Source organism: Dendrobates tinctorius, unplaced genomic scaffold (assembly GCF_039654945.1).
Source record: "Dendrobates tinctorius isolate UK_male_01 unplaced genomic scaffold, ASM3965494v1 ptg000159l, whole genome shotgun sequence".
Lineage (NCBI taxonomy): Eukaryota > Metazoa > Chordata > Amphibia > Anura > Dendrobatidae > Dendrobates > Dendrobates tinctorius.
Genome location: NW_027361826.1, coordinates 7,077,421 through 7,099,574, shown reverse-complemented (window position 1 = coordinate 7,099,574; position 22,154 = coordinate 7,077,421). Strand labels below are relative to the sequence as shown.

The window sequence follows — 22,154 nt, the reverse complement described above, 5'->3', positions numbered from 1 at the left end:
TTTTTACGGCAAAATTAGGGCGGGTCGGCTTATACACGTGTTGGCTTATACACAAGTGTGTGTGTGTGTGTGTGTGTGTATGTAATATATATATATATATATATATTATACACACACACACACACACTGCGTAAGCTGACCGTATTTCACACCTGCACAATGTCCTTTTAGTGTGCTTTTACTGCGGAAGTGGACTTAACATGCATATAATCTGCACAGAACTGTATCAATCAGCAAAAAAAATTGTCAGATACAAGGAATTGGTTTAAATAAAGCTGCAATATTTTTTTTATTACATGCCAAAAAGATGCAAAAACTGCAGTGTGCAAAATGTGATAAAAATTACAAGTAACTTAATTTACATAGTAGGTGCAGGCAGACACACACACACACACACACACACACACACACACACACACACACACTGCGGCTGATGACTGCCATACTCGCTGCACGGCTGAGCACCATTGTAGGTACATACAGCTCACTATGCCGCCCCAACCACTGGAAGTGGGCAGTCAGTGAGGATAGAACGTCATTTTCTCCCTATGGCTGCACTTTCAGAAAACCAGCCCACCATTATTTACAGTATATGCTATTTGCTGGCAGATTACTACGATTTCTGCAAGTAAGGTTCCACATACGCAAAAATATACCTGATAGGGTCTCCATATTGATAGTCTATTCTTAGGGGATCTTAGAACTATGGATTATGTACAGTTCTGCCTTTGCTGACTAGGGTCCGTGGCCATTGGCTGCCCATGCCATTGCTTTATGCATGGGGGCTGGATCCCATCTGCATCATGCATAATCCGGAAGGTCTTTCCATAAGGTTTCCTTCATATGTCTGTATAAAACATATACGGTACGTGAAATACCAGTGCCGGCGTCGTCAGTGTTTTTCCAGTATGAATAGAGAAAAAATAAAATTACGTTTGTCCTCTACTTTGCAATAAGCCAACAACTAAGTGAAAGAAAATTCACAAAATAATAAAGCATAAATGGATATTCATAGTCAATACAATAACCTACTCAAAAAATGAATACACCAAACGGAGTCCAAAATATTAAGACTCAAATTTATTACATAATTACAAATGAATAAACAGAACGAGACATGGTAAAATACCCTAATATATAATTACAGCAAAATACATATAAAAAGACATAGTGACCACTACAAATAGATATTCATACAAAAATGATAAGGATAATAATACTAATAAAGTGCATAATATATATGGGCTGAAAAATCAGCTACTCATAAAGTGCATAGAAAATATATAGTATATAAATCCAAATCATATATACCCGTAATGTGTGGCTCAATGTGTCCAGGCTCCCTCCAACGTACGTTTCGCCCACCGTGGATTTTTCAAGGAGTGTTTTCTTGTGGTTTGCATGGACACACGGTGCATGTAAAATCACGGATATGTGAATAGCATCATGGATCATAATGGGTACGTGTTGTATCTGTGAAAAAAAAAAATGCATACCGCACCTACTGGAGACACGGGGCATGTGAAGGAGGCCTAAGAAAGTGTTTTCTGCACTCCTAAGCCATGGTACCAGCCATACAGAGCTGTAATGTGGCAATGTGCACAGGTCTCTGGGATGTATTGTTGCTTTTCACTGGGGATGTTTTTTCACATTTTTCCATTATCTGGCTTATTGTTTTTTTTGTTTACGTTTTTACTTTTGCATAATACTTGTATTATTTCCTTTAAATTTCTTTCATGTTTGTGATTCTTTGCAGATTGTCCCCCAATACATTGGTGACTCCACATAAGAAAAACATGTTGGGAAATGGAAACTATGACGTTAATGTAATTATGGCAGCATTGCAGACAAAGGGTTATGAAGCGGTTTGGTGGGATAAGAGAAGGTAACTGTGTATAAATAGTGCTTGTATTGTACATTAGCACCCCACTATAAAGCATCGTGACCTCCAGTACTGTACGGTATGACGCTCGCTAGCAAGTATCGGAGACAATGACCTAGTTGCTGGAGCAATGATTTTAGGGCTTGGTAAGATCATGTTCCCAACTGGCAGATACTGTCACATTCAGCGAAGTGAGACTCGCAGAAAGAGCACTAAGGTTGAGGTCTTCCCATAATTAGGGGATAACTTACCATGGGAGAGAGCACCGCAGATCTGGAAGTGTCGTGCCCATCCTGCTGCACTTAGTTAAAACTGCAAGGATGGGTTTCTCAACAATGCCCCAATGAGATACTTCAAGTAAGGTGTGACCGTAATAAGCATTTGAAGGGGCTTTACACTCAGGCCAACAGTACAGGAAGGGGGCCAATATCTTGCTGGTTCTTGTGTTGTCATTGATTAGCTACAATAGTAAATTGTCACTACCATATGGCTTCACTGGAGGCGTACCAAGGGGTCTACAACGCTGGAGTATTGGAGAAAGAATGTGCATTTTCATAGCTGCTATATGTATTTTTTCTTTTACATTTTGTCAACTGGGTGACCGACTTTCCTAAGGAAAAAAAAAAGTTATTTAAAGTTAATGTAAGGCTATAGAGTATTAAGCTGAGCTATCCTCACTAGCTCTAACCACATGGTTATAGCTGTGGCCGCCATCAGGAGAGGAGATGATGTTGCTTGATCATCTGATCTGTGGTGGGTCGCAGATGATTTCCCGCTCTAGTCAACGGACTGCTGCAGCCATTCGAAGGTCCGAGTAAAGAGACATCATGGCCCCCTGTCCTGTTGGAGCCACAGGTTAGAGACAGTCAGTATATCAGTTACAGTACACGGGTAGTCTGCACTCCGTTCTTCTTCTGATGGTGCATGTGGGGAAATGGAAATGAAGCCGAAAGAAACCCCGACACTCACGTGTTGATAGTTCATTCATTCATTTAATCATATTTCACAGGTAGGTTTTTTTTTTTTTTTTTGTGCTTTTTAAGTAGCCAAACCACTACTATTATACATTTAGATGATTTGCCCTACAGATAATCAGTTGTAAGGCACATTTACAACTTTTTTTTTTTTTATAGAATATTTACGCAAAAAAAATGTGATATCAGGAATTTGAATTTCTATAGAGATAAAATCAAAATTGTTCAATCCCCATTGTAAATTTTGCTAAAAAAACCTAACTTGCAGTCTTTACACGCTCTGCAATATACCAATAAAACAAGAACAATTGAATTAACAGAATTATTAGAACAAGTGTTTCTCCAAATTCAGTAGAAAATGCCACACTTACTTACTTTTACAGTCTCACAATGATTCATCCTCTTCAAGACAAGCATCTTTTGTAGAGCCCCTTTGGCCGTTTTGTTATGCTGCAAATATGATGTGTAGCCAGACCCCAACTTCTAGGAGAATTCCTTAGGAATCTTAGCCCATTTCTCATGGGCAGCAGCCTCCAGTTCACTAATGTTCTTGAGTTTGCATGATACAATTTAGAAGTCAAATCAAAGATTTTCTATGGAATTTAAGTTAGGTGAATGTGACGGCTACTGCAGATTATTCAGAGACATCTTAATCCAAGCCATGGTTGACTTAGAGGTTTACTTGGAGTCGCTGTCCTGTTGGAAAGGCCAATACTATCCAAGCTTCAGCTTTTTCACAAAAGGCATGACATTTTTTCCTGATACTTCATTGCATTCATTTTGCCCTCCACACGCTGCAGGTTTCCAATGTGAAAGGAAGGAAAGCAGCCCCAGAGCATCACCAAGCCACCACTGTGCGTCACTGTAGGAAGGGTGTTCTTTTTAGCATTTACTTTATTCTTTGTCCTAAATACATAGCACTAGTCCACAGGCCTGCAAATTCTAGTTTTTACTCATAGCTCCAAAGAACAGAAACCGAAAACGTATGTATGGGTGGCGCTCATAGCAATCCAGCATCAAAAACCATAGAGGTCTCAAGGAGACCTCTGGTTGTCATGACGACGAACTGATGACCTCATATCACATGACGGGGGTCACCAGTGAGCGCATTTCTGGCCGTATGGCCGGGAGCACTTGATAAATGCCGCTGTCAGAGTTTGACAGTGGCATTTAACTAGTTAATAGCAGCGGGTGGATTGCGATTCTGCCCGCGGCTATTGCGGGCACATGTCAGCTGTTCAAAACAGCTGACATGTCCCGGCTTTGATGCGGGCTCACAGCCGGAGCCCACCTCAGAGTGGGGGTGCTGCCATCGGACGTAAAATTCCGTCCATTGGTAGAAATGAGTTAAAAAATTATGGGATCCCCAGCTTTTACAATATGTTGGTCCCTGGAGGTCCCAGCCGGGAGATATTAATTCCATATTTGCTATCATAATTTTATCTTTCCATAAATAGGAAGCATGACGTAGATATTGTCATCAATCTGACCAGTATTAATTTGGAGCTTCTGACGAAATCGGCAGATGATGTACGATGATGTGTCTAGTTCACCACTATGTCACAACGTCAAAAATATGTATCTCATATCGGTCATTTCTTTGTCAATTCTATAAATCAAAGTATTCATATTGGAGTCTGAAATTGAGCAGTTTGCTTGCCTTTCTGGTCACATTAAGGCCAAGGTTGATAAATTTATGGCTGGTAGAGACAACCTATCGCGTCTCCTTCAGCTGTGCCTGGTCTCCGATCCATCAAATAACCAGCTTTAATTACCTGTTTGCAGCAGAGGGAGGGTCCCCGATGCAGAGGTCATATGGAGTTTAATATAGTGCTGAATTTTGCTCCATTTAATCTATGATGAAAACTGAGATGGCTTTATAGATTTTACAATTAGCTTAATTATTGACATCTATGGTTTGATTCCTTTGACTCTGTGGATTGGATGGGTTGTTTCCAGCATCTAGTGAGAATTTCATATCAGCAGCAGCTTTTAGAAATCTATTTACTTAAAAAATTGGTGACAAGTTCAGTACTTATTTCGCCTGCTGTATATGGGCCTTCAGACTGGCGTAAGATCAGAATTACTGTCGATGTTATAAGGGATTTTCCTGAATCCCGTGTCGCTATGATTTAATTTTATGACTCGTGTATGTGCTTATGATGGGATTTACCAATGTAAGTCGGATCAGGACACACCTAAGTATGCTGAACACAAGAATTTTGTAATTTTTTTTTATTTTTTTTGTAATAAAATTTTTGCCTTATCTTCTGGATGTCAGAGTATCAAATATATGTTATGGTATTTTTTTATCTGATTCTATTTCTTACTCTCTCTGTAGGGATGTTGGCTTGATCTCACTCTCTAATGTTACTGGATTCATTATGAATCTTCCATCCAGTCTCTCTTGGGGACCCCTGAAGCTTCCCCTTAAGAGGCAGCACTGGATATGTGTACGTGAGGTCGGTGGCACTTATTTCAACCTAGACTCCAAATTAAAGAGGCCTGTGAGGATTGGAAATGACGATGATCTAAGGTAAGCTGGATAGTTAGTCATCTATGTAACCCTGGCTTCCCAGCAGAATCTGAGCAGTGTTTTTTTGTTTTCGCCAGTGTTTGCCCAATAAGAGAACAAGCTTTGGCATGAAATTTTTACAAGCTGTGTTAGAATACAAAATCATTAGCTTCATCAATGCCTTAAATAAATAAACCAAAAAGAATGAATTGTTGCTGATACCAAAGCCAAAAAATGAGTGCTTCAGCAGCAGTTCCTTTTTATTGACTTCACATATCCACAGTTCGCAGTCCAAACAGGGGCCGTGATGCACTGACTGCCTGCAGCATCCTGAATTGAATTTGGCAGCCTTGTATATGTTTACGATGCTGGCTAGTTCGGATAAGTAGACATGCGGACCACAAAACATACATGTGCACAATCAACCTTTGTTAAGGTTTCAGATTTTGAGATTTTTGTTACGTTTTGCATGTTACCCATGACTTCACCTTGCACCTCCAAGGAAGTCTGACAAAAAGAAAAGGTCCTCTGTGCCGAAAATTAAATACTGTGGAACGTATTGATGAAAGATTTTTGGAGTAAAAAGCTTTGAAAAGTTGCTAAATTCTGGCACAACACAAGGCTGAACTAAAATTTTGCATCTTATGGCATTCTCATGTCATTTTCGCCCAGCTCCGACAAAGTGGGTATACTGGAGAGGGATGGGGAGATTGTAACCCCTGCTTGTCAAAATTATGACAAGTTGTGGATGTTCCTTACACCCCAAATCTTACTACAGTCCCCAATTGAAGTAAGATTTCTGACGAGGCGTACACAGAGGTGCACGTCACTTGTCCAACGCTCCTGAGTAATTAACAGAGTACCAGCATGAAGAATTTCAATCTTGATGAATTGGGGGCCTGTGTTTTATACATTTCTCAACATTGATATTGCAACACCAAGAAGAAAAAGTCGTGGAATTATGGAAATCACATGATGGCTAGACATGCTAATATAGGAAGATGAGCTGATCAGGCAACATTCAAACTCTCTCTTTATGCAGGTTTTTCCCTTGAAATTCGATTTGCGGAGAAGTTATTCTCTGCGAATTTACTGTATATACTCGAGTATAAGCTGAGGCCCCTAATTTTGCCACAAAAAAACTGGGAAAACTTATTGACTCGAGTATAAGCCTAGGGTGGGAAATGCAGCATCTACTGGTAAATTTCAAAAATAAAGATGCTCCATACAAAATACGCCCCATATAATGCTGCATAAAGGTTAATGATGACCCCATAAGATGCTCCATACAAAAATATGCCCCATATAATGCTGGACGAAGGTTAATAAATGGCCCCATAAGATGCTCCATAGATAATATGCCCCATATGCTGCTCCATAAAGGTTTATGGCCCCATAATGTGCTCCATAGAATAATATGCCCCATATGCTGCTCCATAAAGGTTGATAGCCCCATACATATATATGCCCCATATGCTGCTGTTGCGTTTTTTTTTTTTTTAAAATGACATGCTCACCTCTCGTCGCTGGGGGCTAGGTGCCGGTGTCCAGAGCAGACAGGGACAGTGGCGTGCTATGGGGGTCAGGTGTCAGTGTCACCGCTGGCTCAGGCCCCCGGCACCTGCAATATTCACCTGTCCCTTTTGCACCGCCGTGCGCCGCTCTATCTTCCGTGTCTTTGCAGTGACTGTTTAGGCAAAGGGCGCGCACTAACCCCGTTATCGCGCCCTCTGACCTGAACGTCACAGCCAGAGGACGCGGAAGACACCGTGGCGGTGTAACGGGGCCAGGTGAATATCGCATGCCTCCCCCCGTCCTCCCCGTCATACTTGCCCCCTCCTAGCGCGGTCTCTGCAGTCTCTGCTTCTCCGATGGTCTCCAGCACCGGCAGCTCCTTCAGTGTTCAGTGGTACCGCTCATTAAAGTAATGAATATGCACATATTCATTACTTTAATGAGCGGTACCACGTGACCACTGAACACAGGAAGAGCTGCGGTGCCAGAAACCATTGGAGAAGCAGGAACTGCAGAGACCGCGCCAGGAGGGGGTGAGTATGATTTGACAGCCGCGCTCCCCTGCCGACCCCTGGGACAATGACTTGAGTATAAGCTGAAAGGGGCACTTTCAGGCTAAAAAATCGGCTGAAAATCTCGGCTTATACTCGAGTATATATGGTAACCTCCCTGATTATACTCTGGGTTCTCTCTAGACCCCAGAACATAATAAACATATATAAAAAATTTTTTAAAAAAATCTTAGCAATCACTGCCACCCGTCCGGTGCATCCTCTGATTCTCTGTCACTTGTGATGGAATCCTTGGGCCTCTCGCACTGTCGAACCTCTGACTGCCACGGCATTCCGGAAGGTGCTGCACAAGCAAGCTGGAAGTTGACTTTGTCTTCATGATCTCCTGTGAGCATTCCATTGCGAGCCGTGGGGGATCAGAATGTGTGGCAAGGACCAGACTGGTAGCATAAAGCATCAGAGAGTCTGGAGACTTGAGTGGTAAGGTTAGTATAAGAATTTTTTTTTTAACCAATATGGTCAGAAAAAATGACGTCTAACGGCCACATTTTGCTAGTCCTTGTAGAGGCGAATAATAAAGTCCAAATTTTGGTGCATTCTGATTTATTTATTTGTAGAACTCCATTCCACTCAACATTATTCTCTCATTTCTGATGTTATATGCAAATGGTTGAAAACTGAAACACATTTTTCCAAGCGTCTTGATTTATTCACTATCAAGTAGAGTTGAGTGACTTTGGTCGGATCGGGTTTCGTGAAACCCAACTGAAACAAAATTTGAGTCGGATGAAACTGGTCTGACTAGGACAAAAAAAGTCGGAGTTTCGTCCGAAACCCGACCCCAATGCAAGTCAATGGGGAATAAAAGTCGGCATTGAGCAGATGACATTCATCCACTCAATGCCGGCTTTTATTCCCCATTGATTTGCATTGGGGTCGGGTTTCGGACGAAACTCCGACTTTTTTTTGCCCTAGTCGGACCAGTTTCATCCGACTTAAATTTTGTTTCAGTCAGGTTTCACTAAACCCGATCCGACCAAAGTCACTCAACTCTACTATCAAGTGTTAGTGTCACATGCAGAAATACATTTTATTTTACTCACTCATATGGCGCCATTAATTCCACAGCATTTTACAGACATCATTGGCATTCTCTCCATTGGGGCTTACAATCTAAATTCCCTATCAGTATGTCTTTGGAGTGTACTGAGATGCTTTAAACACCTTGACATGTTTGATTCTGGGACTATTAATGGTATGACAGATGGCATAATGTACTGTAGCCAGATCCCTCTAGTCTTCATTCCGCGTACAATAACTCTGCGTTACATTGATTTGGTTGTGGGACCATTTGTGCCGCCACTTCTCCAAAGTGCCCCAGGAGACACAACGCCAGACCGCATGTTGCTCGTTTACTGTGAGCAGCCTGTAAGAGATAAACATGATACCATGGCCTGCAGTGTCTCCGGGCATGTTTTTCATTGTACACATTTGGGACATCATTGGTCACCAATTGTATAGTGAGCTGCCAGCAGCAGATCTTGATGATTTAGCCAAGTGCATTCAACATGGCAAAATTTTATTCGTACAACCATTAAAGCACCACTGCAGCATTATTTTCTTTTCACCACTGGAGTGGTACAACTAATATACTGAATATATTCGCGTAAAAGCTGAGATTTTCAGCCCATTTTTTGGGGCTGAAAGTCCCCCTCTCGGCTTATACGTGAGTCATATACCAGGGGGTTGGTGGGGGTGTCAGATCATAATGACCCCCGCTTCTCCCACAGTCTCCCTTCCTCCCTTCAGCGATCACGTGGTACCGCTCATTAAAGTCATGAATATGCGCATATTCATGATTTTAATGAGCTGTACCACGTGACCGCTGAACACAGGAGCCTGAGACCGTGAGAGAAGCGGGGGGGGCTGCAGAGACCGCGCCAGGAGGGGGTTAAGTATATGCAGTATTCAACTGTCCCCGTTCCAACGCTGCTCGCCACTGTCTGCCGCCTCTGTCAGTGACGGTCAGGCAGCAGAGGGCGAGATGACGTAGTTGGTGCGTGTCGCGCCCTCTGCTGCCTGAACAGTCACTGACAGAGGACCTGGCAGACAGCGGCAAGTAGCGTTGGACCGGGGACAGGTGAAATATCTTAGGTGAGGTGAGTATGTAATTTTTTTTTTTTTCTTTATTTGCAGCAGCTGCATCTTATGGGGGCATAATCTATGGAGCATCTTATGGGTGCATAATCTATGGAGCATTTTATGGGGCCATAACCTTTATGGAACAGCGTATGGGGCATATATATCTATGGGGCCATTATTAACCTTTGTGCAGCATTATATGGGGCATATTTTGTATGGAGCGTCTTATGGAGCCATCATGAACTGTATGGAGCATTATATGGGGCTCTTGATTCAGTATGGATATTCAAAAACATTTAACCTACTGATGTCTCAATTAATTTTACTTTTATTGGTATCTATTTTTATTTTTAAAATTTACCAGTAGCTGCTGCATTTTCCACCCTAGGCTTATACGCGAGTCAATAAGTTTTCCCAGTTTTTTGTGGCAAAATTAAGGGGGGTCGGCTTATACACGAGTATATACGATAAGTACCTTGGCTTTAGTAATTTTTACTTACCAGCCACTGTTATCAGAGCCGCTTTGATCCAGATCCGCCATCTTGTGACCACAACTTCTGAATGAAGCTGTCTATCTAACCTGTGATTTCCATCGTTCCACAACTCACCCTTCTCAGTGTTGCACTTTCAATGTTGAGGAATGTAGATATACTGTTCTGTGTAAAGGTTTTAGGCAGGTGTGAAATTAAATGCAGCAAAATAAGAATGCTTTATAAAATGGTGTCAATGGTTTATTTTTACCAATTTACAAAATGCAAAGCGAATGGGGGAAAAAGGTCTTAAGTCATTACTTAATATTTAGTGTGGCCACCTTCTGCCTTCACAGCAATTCTTTGAAGTACGTTTGCACAAAGTCTTGGATTTTGTAGAATAATAGTCAGGTATATGAGTAACCCAAGTACATTTTTCATATGTAGGGTGTAATTTAGTCATTAATGGGAATTTGTCAGTAGAATTAACCTAACCCTCCTGGACAGTCTATAGGAAATTGAATAAAATTATAACTTGATATGTGCAGTCATCTTATTCCTAAGATGTCCATGTTTTATATGTAAAAATGTAAGTGAGCTGTTAAGATCTATTGGCCGGACACTGATCACCCTGAGAATCTGCCTCCAGAGATTAGTTTAAATTAACTTGGGTGTTGGCAGTGTGACATGTAATGACTGACAGATTGCCCCCCCTAATATTACAAAAAAGCCTCCTTCATATAAAACTTGCTGGTGAAGAAAACGGTACCGGCCACTGGCGCTTGACGGTGTCTCTTCTCGATGACCCCATCGTGAAGTCAGACCTACAGAAGTCTCTCAACACATACTTTGCTGTTAACTCTGTTGTGAAAACAGACCCTTGAATGATGTGGGAGGCACAAGAGCGTGGTCGGGGGGGGGGGGGTTCTTATTAAACATGGGGCCCGTATAAAACGTGAACACACTCAGGAGATTGCTTGTCTGCTCGGGGAGATTGGCGACCTGGAAAGATCACACAAATGTTCCCTAACAGATGAGTCATTGCTGGTTAAACGCAAGTCACTCCGAACTCTACTCTTTTATGTAAGGCAAAAGCTGTTTTTTTTCCAAATGTAGTCGTCATTATTATGAGCATGGTAATAAGAGCAGCAAGTAATTAGCTATAGCCCTCCGGGTACAGAGATCCAACACGTAAGTTGCTTCTATCCTTTATCAGTTGTAACAACGCAAACATTTCCTTTCCGACATTACCGATGCGTTTAAAAGCTTTTATTTCTCCATGTACTCTGTGTATTAAAATAATCCGGTAACACAAAAGTTTGACTTCAAGTCCCACATTCAAACATACATAAGAGTCTGGGTTACTGACTTTGTCTTACACCAACACAGATTTTTTTGAGCTGCCCTTAACTGAAGGGGAATTACAGACAGTCATGAGAGTCCAAGTCTGTGAAGGGCCCCTGGCCCGGATGGGCTCTTCTTACCCTACAACAAATAGTTCTTAGAGTATCTTTCTCCTCATCTAATTTCCTGCTTCAATGCAATATTTGGCTGTCCCTCTTTCCTGGGGGATTCATTATGAGCTCATATATCACTCTTTCATAAGGGAGGAAAAGACCCATCTGTGTGAAAGTGCATTGCACCCGCTATGCTAATACATATTGGCAGAATAGGACAGCAAATTTTATCACCAGCGTCCCCCCAACATGTTTCACCGCTCTAGCGACGTCATCAGGGGATGGGACAAGCCTATGTCTTATCCACTGATGACGCCGTAGGCGTGGTGAAACATGTTGGGGGGACGCTGCTGCTAAAATTTGTTGTGCTATTCTGCCAATATGTATTAGCATACCGGGTGCAATACAGTTTATAAATATAAATTAGCAGCAATACGGCATAAAGGTACTGCAGACTTCTGAGACAGTTTAGGGACAAAACGTTTTATGCCCTTTTGTATATTCTTTATTTTAATTAATAGAAATATAAGTTAAATTTTATGGTCTTCTAGGGAGGGTTTATTTGGGGTTCTCCCCAGTTTGGCAATTACTCTGTAGTATAGGCCTGAAGTCAAACCTGTTTCCATGGATTTCTGCTCTGTACACCAAGCCAACTACCAGGCTAAAGGCAAATGGGGTCTTGTCTCGAGAATTTGCTATTCGCAGTGGTACACATCAGGGATGCCCACAATCTCGTTTAAATTTCATACTTGCATTAAAGCCGTTCCTCAAAAGGCTCCGGTCCAACATGAATATTAAGGGCCCTTGTATTTGCGGCTCTTCTTACAAGATCACTGCCTATGCAGATGATCTGCTTTTCTTTATTAATAATCCGGCCACCTCACTCCCAAACTTGATGGCAGACTTCCATACATACAATGGCCTATCTAATTTTAAAATCAATTTCTCCAAATTTGAGGCTTTCAACATTAAAACTTTTCCCTCCATTTTAGTGCCTCCGAAAAGTGCTTTCAGCTTAAAATGGGCTAATTCAGCTATAAAATATTTAAGGATAGAGACAGAAGTTTGCCATATTCTCTTAATTTCTCTACACTTCTTTAATCGGTACAGGGGGACTGCTCAAGCTGGATGAGTAATGCTTTTACATGGTTTGGTAGAAATGCAATCTTTATGACGAACATCCTTCTGAGTATCCTGTATGTCATTCAAGCCCTATCGATTGAGGGTCCCTCGTCCTTTTTCAGGAGTCTTGCTTCCGTTCAAGCCAAGTTCATATGGTGTGGTAAACCTTCTGTTTCAGCAGAAAAACGCTCAATTGTTCAAAGTCCTCAGTGGGCATAGCTTTGCCCGATTTCAGATCCTATTATATAGCTTCTCGCCGCTCTAGAATTCTGGATTGGTATAAGAATGGGAGAGAGAGAAACTGGGTTGGGATCAAGCAATGCTTTACTAATATCCCTTTGACAGCTATTCCTTGGTTTGACTTCTGTTAGGATTTTCACCAAACTTCTTATCCCACGATTGGGGCCACTGTTGCTTGCTATGCTCATCCCACGGTTCGTTCTCTTACCTTAGTTATCTTCCTCTATATTCCCTACTTTGGGTGATCCACTTTTTCCCCTGGGGATAAAATGCGACAGTTTTTCATGCTTGGATAAATGGGGCTTGCTTCAGAGTGTCTCACTTTGGGGATGGACATATCTGGCCTTCAAAGGAATGCCTTCTCATTCTCTGTACCCTCTCTCACCTGGGTACAGTAATATCAAGGCGCATTTTGAGATTGCGTTTTCGGATACAGGACCGTTAAAACACACTTTATCCTTTTTCTACTCCTTGCTTATCGAACCCCCAACCCAACCAGTTTTCAAACCCAATGAGAAAGTGGTTTGGGTCATTCTCTAACGAAAGATCAGTGGGAGCATATTTTCACCTTAACGCATAAATCCTCTATCTGCTACTGTGTAAATTTTTCTCTAGGTTGTAGAGTCCCAACTCGCCTGCACGCTCTTTCCAGAGGCAAGTCCCTTGTGTTGGAGATGCAGGGAGGAGGAGGGTGACATTTTACACTTTTTCTGGTCTTGTAGGCTTTTGAGTTTTGTTTTGTGGGTTGGGGGGGGAAGCCGTTGATATGGAAAACCATCTAATTTCTGACCTGGATCCGGTGCTTGTCCTTCTCCATCACTGGATGGATCACGTTCCTTTAAAAATCGGCAGGCGTTCTATATTAACGCTGTGCAATCAGAGCTAATGTGGTATAGCAGAAGTATACTCTATCTCATTACAAAAATTAACAGCAGCACTCGTCCTCTCGTAGTGCCCTGATCTCTGCAGCAGAGCGGTGCCTGGTTATAACTAACACAGTATAGCTGAGTTTGGCCCAGTGTGATGTCCTTTATGAATGTGCTCCATTGATTGGCCCAGTCATGTCCAGAAGCTCACAAATTTGTATGTTTTCTATTTTGCATTAAGCTACTGTGATGAAACATATCACTTTTTTTTTTTAACAAACAAGCTGCCACATTTTTTACTATTTTACTAATCAACTGATTTTTCTCTTGACAGAAATTTTTTACATCAGCAACTAAGGGGCAAAAACTGCGAGCTGCTCTTGGTAGTGCCAGAGGAGGTTGAAGTTCATCAGCGTTGGCGGACTGATCTGTAAAACATCCTTGTGACTTTTTTTTTTTTTTTATCATTATTATAATTTTCTCATTCACTACAGTTTTATTACCTGTTGTTGACAATCTGTTAATGGTGGAATTCGGTCTCTTCCAAAAAAAAAAAAAAAAAAAAATCAGATGAAGTGGAGCCCTTGGGCATTTTCTTTTTTGTATCTGACTGTGCAATATCCAGCAGTAACCCAAAGGTTACATTCTCTTGTCTGTATGGATGCCGGAAGAGGCTTGTTCATTTTCAGTATTTTCTTGAGCGTGCAGTGGAAACCATGTGGCATAGGTCCGTACGCGAGACTAAGAATAAGCCCATGCACACCAGTTTTAATGGAAGCTATACAGTGCAATCTTCATATATTTTTTTTTTTTTTTTTTCTTTTTTTTTTTTTTCAACATTATGGATTTATGCTGTCCGTTTTACAGGGCAACTGCGTGCTATCAAATGTTAACAACTGGCCCACCAGTAAACATGATATATTTTTTTCAATCTATGTACCATCTTGTGACATTTATAAAGAAACTGAGCCAAACTATTGTATGCACGATATCTAAACGCCTACGCTGTTGTTCTCAACTATTAAGTGCTCTTTTTTTAAGAATTCTGAAAATCCGGACATGACTTGGTGAGTGTAAATAGCACAGTCCCATATATGCAGCCGTTACCCCCGTGTCGGGACAGAATTAATGGTGCAATCAGGGGAGTTTACATGTGCAGCCAAAATATGGCCTGTTTCAGATACTTGAACATGTTTATGAAAATCCTTCTAGAAGGAGATGTGGTGACGGAGGATAAAAGTAAGTCTGTTTACAGGTCTGTTTACACCGATTACCTGTCCCACAATCAGTGCCAGCTTTGCAGTGTGGGGGGTAAAGAGGACGAAATGTGGAACATGGTGTCCTCCATTCTCTTTGTACAGTTGCTGCACCAAGAAAAACCCTTCTTGCCAGTCCTCATCACTTGTGATGTGGTAAGCTGCCTATTTAAGAGACCTACTTATCTGACATATCTGTGTATTATTTCATATGTAGGTAAATCAGACCTAAGTGTTACCTATCCACGCCTTGGCACAAGGAACAGCTGGATTTTTGTCCACAAAACGAGATTTTTGACCAAAGTAAGTGCTGTTACAAGAAAGCAACTTTAATGTTTAGCCTACGTTCACACATCCGTGTGTGACGGTCTGTTTGCGGACCATGATGTACGGACCGTCCGCGGGTCTACTGATCCAAAATTGATAGCGTTACAGGTATATATATGGGGTTGTCAGGTTTGGGTCAGGAGATCCACGGCAGACAGGCCATACATTAGTACTCAGACCGTGACGCGCAGATTTGTGAATGTAGCATTAGAGCCAGTATTTTGTTGGTAAACCAAGCTGTCTTCACTTACAGAGTACGTACACACGAGTAGCCATATTATAGATTTTTCCAGTGGATGTAAATGTTAAGAGTAGATGGATTTTGCGAATTTTCTTAGATTCTGCCCCACATTGTTCTACCGTATAGGTGAAAATATCTAATCGCGGAGTCCCAGCTCATTGAGCAATGCACCCTAAGGGCTTAAGCACACCTCCTATTTTCTCGGACAAGTGCTACCCTTAGGTATGAAAGCCATCCATGAAAACTATGATATTCTGTGGTGCTGTGCACATGTCCAGTTTTCTCCTCGCAACGAATGGTCCTTGGATTAAAATCTGACAGGTTTCCAATTTCTTCCAAGTGTCTGATCAAAATTAGCGCAGCACGGTGAAAAAAATTGGTCCATTGTTTTTGGGTTTTTTTGTTGCTCATGGACTAACAATGGAGGGATAGAATTTTCCCACCACCTTCTCCACTTCCGAGGAAAAACTGATGCCACTCTGACCATAGTAATCGGACCATTTTGCTTGGCTAAAGAGAAGATGGTTGACCCTGCCCTGATGCTTCTTTTAACCCATTGGGGCCAATGAAAAACTTGATCTAAGTACTCACCTGTTTGTCGTCTTATAGACTTAAGCTGGAACGGCAGTCGAGAATATCCAATGTAGCCCTATTCAGATTCCTACTCGTGGTGGTCAAGCAGTTAAGAAGCAAGGGGGTTGACTCTAGCAGGGGTGCCCCAGTGATCAGACCTTGCTCACCTATCCTGTGATTAGATTATATAAGTTATTGGACGACACTACTAATATAGCAATTTTTTTGTGTATGCATCTTATTTGCAAAACTTTGTCTCTTTGGTTATACATTGCAAACCCAGTTGTTAATGTGATCCTGCAGAGTCCGTCTATCTGACCCCTGCACTGTCTGTATGTAGGCAGGTATAGGGGGGGCAGACGGAGTGGAGCAACCAGTAACTGCAGTGACCAGTAACATAACTTATTGTTTCGCTGCCTAAAATCCATAGAGGCATAGTGGTTTGCAGAGGAGCTCTATCAGTAAGATATTTTTAATCAAGACTATTTGTAAAATTGCTTTTCTGATTCACTGGGGCAGTAGCAGACAAACACAAGTCTACAAAGCCTAGGGAAGGTGATTTAGGTGGTGTCTTAATCTGTGTTAATGACTGATGCTGTATGAACATCACTTTTTGTTGCAAGGAAATGCTGTCAACGCTTAGTTTATTTTAAGAGGCAAAATACTTAAGGTGTCTTAATTGGTTTCCAGCAGTTAAAGGTGACCTGTCACCAGGTGAAAAGTGGCCAGGATTTTTATTTGATTTTTGTTGTCTTGCTCCCCTGAGTAAGTATTTTTTAGTGTTTTTTTAAAGCCGACATGCCGTTCCAGAGATGTGCTCTTTATTTATTGCCACTTTTTATGGTCTTTTTAAGAGGGCGTGGCTTACAGGGTAATTATGGAGAGTAGCTTAAAGATGTGCCTCCTAAAGAATTTGGTGAGCCACACCCCCTTGGAAGACTTTTAAAAGTGGCAATCTGTAACAAGGCTCATATCCCTGGAACCGTATGGCAGATTTTAGAAAATCAAAAACTGGCATACTCAGGAGAGAAGGGGGCATTCCTAGAGTTGAGCGACTTTGGTTGGATCGGGTTTCGTGAAACCCGAATGAAGCAAAATTTGACTCGGATGAAACTGGTCCGACTAGGGCAAAAAATGTCGGCGTTTCGTCCGAAACCCGACCCCAATGCAAATCAATGGGGAATAAAAGTCGGCATTGAGCGGATTTATTTCCCATTGACTTGCATTGGCGTCGGGTTTCGGACGAAACTCCGACTTTTTTTGCCCTAGTCGGACCAGTTTCATCCGAGTCATTTTGTTTCATTTGGGTTTCACGAAACCCGATCCGACCAAAGTCGCTCAACTCTAGGCATTACATTAAAAAGTGGCCAGTTTTTTTCTTTTATCTGGGAAGAGGTCTTCTTTAAATCATCAGTTTTAGTATATAATTTTCTATTGTCCACACACCTGTTCTTGCAAAATCTGATAAAGTGATCGTTATTGGTTAGCGTAACTGATAAGATGTTGTTAGCACACATGATTTAGAAAAACGTCTTTCAGTGCTGCTATTAATGAAACCAAGGAATGGTTTTTGAGCAGAAACTTATTGTAAATGTATTTGGACTAGTTTGGTTTGATCTTGAAGTACAGGCCATGGTTACACAGCAGCCTTCATCTGCAAGGTCTTTATCACCAATGCTTATAAATTGGGGATAGCGTTATGCAAACAACTACTGTTGTAATGGTTGGTTTTTGTTTTCAGTTATACTGTGGGGAAAAAAGTAATTAATACACTGCTGATTTTGCATGTTTTCCCACCTTCAAAGAATGGAGAGGTCAGTAATTTTTTCTCGTAGGTACACTTCAACTGTGAGAGACAGAATTTAAAAATAAAAATCCAGAAAATCACATCATATGATTTTTACATTATTTGTATTTTATTGAATGAAATAAGTATTTGATGCAGTAGAAAAACAGAACTTAATATTTAGTACAGAAACCTGTGTTACAGAGGTCAGACTTTTCCTGTAGTTCTTGACCAAGTTTGCACACACTGCAGCAGGGATTTTGGCCCACTCCTTCATGCAGATGTTCTCCGCATCTTTCAGGTTTTGGGGCTGTTGCTGGGCAACATTGAGTTTCAGCTCCCTCCAAATATTTTTCTATTGGGTTAAGTCCTGGAGACCGGCTAGGCCACTTCATGACCTTGAAATGCTTCTTATGGAGCCACTCCTTAGTTGTCCTGGCTGTGTGTTTCTGGTCATTTTCATGCAGTAAGTCCAGGTCACGACCTATCTTCAATGCTCTTACTGAGGGAAGGAAGGAAGTTGTTGGCCTAGATCTTGTGATACATGACCCTATCCATCCTCCCTTCAATACGGTGCAGTGGTCCTGAATCCTTTGCAGAAAAAGCACCCCCAGAGAATGATGTTTCCCTCACCTTGCTTCACAGTTGGGATAGTGTTTTGAGTTGTACTCATCGTTCTCCTTCCTCCAAACACGGCAAGTGGAGTTGATCAAAAAGTTCTATTTTGGTCTCATCTGACCACATGACCTTCTCCCTTGCTTCCTCTGCATCAGCCAGATGGTCATTGGTGAACTTCAAACGGGCCTGGACATGTACTTGTGTGAGCAGGGGAACCTTCCATGTACTGCAGGATTTTAATAGATCACGACGTAGTGTGTTACTAACCGTGATGTTTGAGACTCTGATTCCAGCTCACTTCTGGTTATTGACCTGGTTCTCTCGTCTAGTTCTGGGCAGATTCCTGACCTTTCTTAGAAACATCCTTACCCTATGAGGCGAGATCGTGCATGGAGCCCCAGACCGAAAGATTGACAGTCATCTTGTGTGTGTTCCATTTTCTAATAATCGTGCAAGCATTTGTTGCCTTCTCACAAAGGTGCTTGACTATTGTCCTGTAGCCCATCCCAGCCTTGTGCAGGTCCTCAATTTGGCCCCTGGTGTCCTTAAACAGCTTTGGTCTTGGTCATAGTGGAGAGGTCGGAGTGTGATTGAGTGTGTGGACAGGTGTCTTTTTATACAAGTAATGAGTTCAAACAGGAGCAATTAATACAGGTAATGAGTGCAGAGTAGGAGGGCTTCTTAAAGAAACACTAACAGGTCTGTGAGAGCCAGAATTCTTGCTGGTTGGTAGGTGATCAAATACTTACAGTATTTCATGTAATAAAATGCAGTTCAATTATGTAAAAATCATACAATGTGATTTTCTAATTTTTATCTTTAGAGTCTGTCTCTCACATTTGAAGTGTACCTACGATAAAAATTACAGACCTCTCCGTTCTTTGAAGGTGGGAAAACTTGCAAAATCAGCAGTGGATCAAATATTTTTCCCACTGTACATTGGTTTTGTTCTTTTATGCTTAATTTCTCTTCCAGCTGAGGTAAGAAACTTCAGTAGCAGCTGTGTACTATAGGCTGCTAAGTATCGTGCTATGTTTTGCTGGTTATGTTTTATCATTGCAGGAACTGGTGTGTTAGAGTACTGCCCAATCTATTTGTACCACCCAAAAAAATCCTCTTAACTGGCTTGGGCCAGGGCTCCATAGACATTTCTACAGTGCAATTTATTACATTTTGAAATTACAGTAAAAAGGTGTGTTGTCACTAATATATGAAGCATAATAAGTCGCACATGTATAGACAGTGACATGTGGTTTCCCCCCCAAAAAAAATCCAACATACACATTCAGTTTGATTCTCCCTCTAGTACATAAGTAGCAATAATGCATATCTATCATGATTGCAAAGAATAATATTCACAAATCTAAATGTTTCCGTGAAGGCTAGGTCTTCATGGTAAATGGTTTACAGCTTACAACACATATGGTCTAGACTGGAAAAGTTGAACTTCACTAAAAAAAAAAATATTTTTTTTTTTCAATAAAGTCTGAAAATGGAGCGCAGAAACAGAAAATATAAATTGTTGAATTTTTTTATGCTATTTTCTGTGCTATTTGTTTACAGAGAAAATGTATTTTGTTATCCAAATATAAAATAAAGTAAGAACATAACCTTAGTGTGGTGGTTTTTTTTTTTTTTTTTTTTTTCTTTCTAATCATTCTTTAGGCTCTGTTTACAACGTTTTGCCCTTCAAAATGTCAAATGGTGCTTCATCCCATCTGAGCCATGTTGTAAGTGATATTCAACCACTTTTGGGGTATCCCAGCTTTCAGGAAAAATTGTATAACAAATTTTGGGTTCCATTTTCTCCTATTACTCTCGTGAAAATGATAAATTTGGTGTCAAAGTAATATTTCCAGGATGTCCTTCCTGACGGCACCATGGAGATCGTCCTTCTCATCCTTATAGGGCCAGTATTCAGGAAACACGCGAGAGGTTAAAGGGCTCCTCCTACCCACCACCTTCAGTGCTTTTCCAAGTACCACATCAGGCTTGATGCAACCAAATTTTTATTAAATTCCCATACAATGTTAAGACACAATAGTAATCGGAAATCATCAGGGAGGGAACTAACCGTGCTGTCAGGATGGACTCCTGGAAACCTAATTACAGGTAGTTCTAGTACCCATTTTCCAGGATGTCCCTCCTGACAAAACCAAGGAGAATACCAAAGTACCTGCTTAGGGTGGGACCACTGCATGGAGAACTTTCCTTCCAAAGTGCAGTCTGTTGACCTGACAACATGTCCAATTTATAGAGTTTACAAAATGTGTTCAATCTGGCCCAAGTTGGGGCCCTACAAATCTGCTCGACTGATGACCCCACTCTCTCAGCCCAGGAGGTGGAGACTTCTCTAATCGAGGGGGCCTTTAGGTTTTCCAGAGGGGAAATCCCTTCTGAACTGTACGCTAGGGATATTTCCAAAATAATCCACCTCGCTATAGTGTGTTTGGAAGCTTTCTTCCCCCTATTTTTGCCCCCATACAGAACAAACAGAATCCTGCCTCCAACTCCGAGTGGCCTCTAAGTACCTGATGACCGCCTGCCTAATGTCCAAGCATGGAAGAGGGATGCCTTCTGGATGTTAACAAAAGGAGGGTAAGATTATCTCCTGGTTTAAGTTCTGGACAGACACCACTACCTTGGGCAGAAAGGTCGGATCTAGTTTAAGGACTATTCTATCATCCAGAATCTGGAGGTACAGATCCCGAATGGACAGGGCTTGGATCTCCCCTACTCTTTTGGCGGTGGTAATGGCCACTAAGAATGCTGTCTTAAAGTTGTGTTCTTGATCTACTTGTGTGCTCTGCGGCCACGTAAGGTTTTTTTTAAAAAATTTTTTATACAAAGGGTGTTAAGGGCTATATTTAATTCCCACGTGGGCACAGATCGCCTTATATTAGGTCTTCTGTATCGCTTTAATCAACCTTGCCACCCACGGGTGAGATGCCAACGGATGATTGGAGAAGACTTGAGCATCTGGACTTTAAGTGTGCTTGGTCTGAGACCTTTTATATGTATATAGGTGGGAACCATGGAAAATATGACATGAATATGATAACTGGGTGCAACACTGTGCCAAGAAGATTAAATAAATAAAAATTGAGAAGAGACACACAGGAAAACATGCACACAACAGCAGAATGTCCATGTGGAAAAAGGGTGTAAGATGATACCATTACGCCTATGGAGACCAAGTTAACGAAGGTGGCGGGTTCTATGAATGCTTGGAAGCAAAAGGCGGACGATTTGGAAAACAGGATGCGCCGAAATAATATCCGCATTATTGGTCTACCTAAACGCTCGGAAGGTCAGCACCCAGAGCAGTTTCTGGAGGACCTCCCTGGGAGATAAATTCTCCTCTGTGTTTGCTATTGAAAGGGCTCAAAGGGTCCCTACAAAATCCCTGCCTCCGGGAGCCCCACCTCGGCCCTTACTGGCACGCATCCTCAATTGTAAGGACAGGGATGCCATTCTGCGCCTCACACGACTAAAGAGTCCCATCAAGTTTAACAATGCTGTAATATCTATTTTTCCGGACTTCTCCATGGAGTTGCAGAAGCAGCGGGCACAGTTCATCGAGATTAAGAAGCGGCTCAGAGACAGAAACATTATGTATTCAATGATATATCCGGCCCGGCTCCGAGTTGTTCACGGA

The 22,154-nt window shown here is 41.6% G+C and overlaps 1 protein-coding gene across 1 annotated transcript in view; it reads left to right on the top strand.

Moving 5' to 3' along the window:
- The window catches only part of JOSD1 (Josephin domain containing 1), a 33,924-nt gene extending 18,783 nt beyond the window's left edge, over positions 1-15,141 (top strand). Inside the window, exons 3-5 of the mRNA XM_073549465.1 lie at positions 1,757-1,885; positions 5,198-5,392; positions 14,030-15,141. Of these exons, the coding sequence (XP_073405566.1) occupies positions 1,757-1,885; positions 5,198-5,392; positions 14,030-14,129 (424 nt within the window). The 3' untranslated portion in view covers positions 14,130-15,141. The remainder of the gene's footprint in view (positions 1-1,756; positions 1,886-5,197; positions 5,393-14,029) is intronic.
- Positions 15,142-22,154: the final 7,013 nt, after the last annotated feature.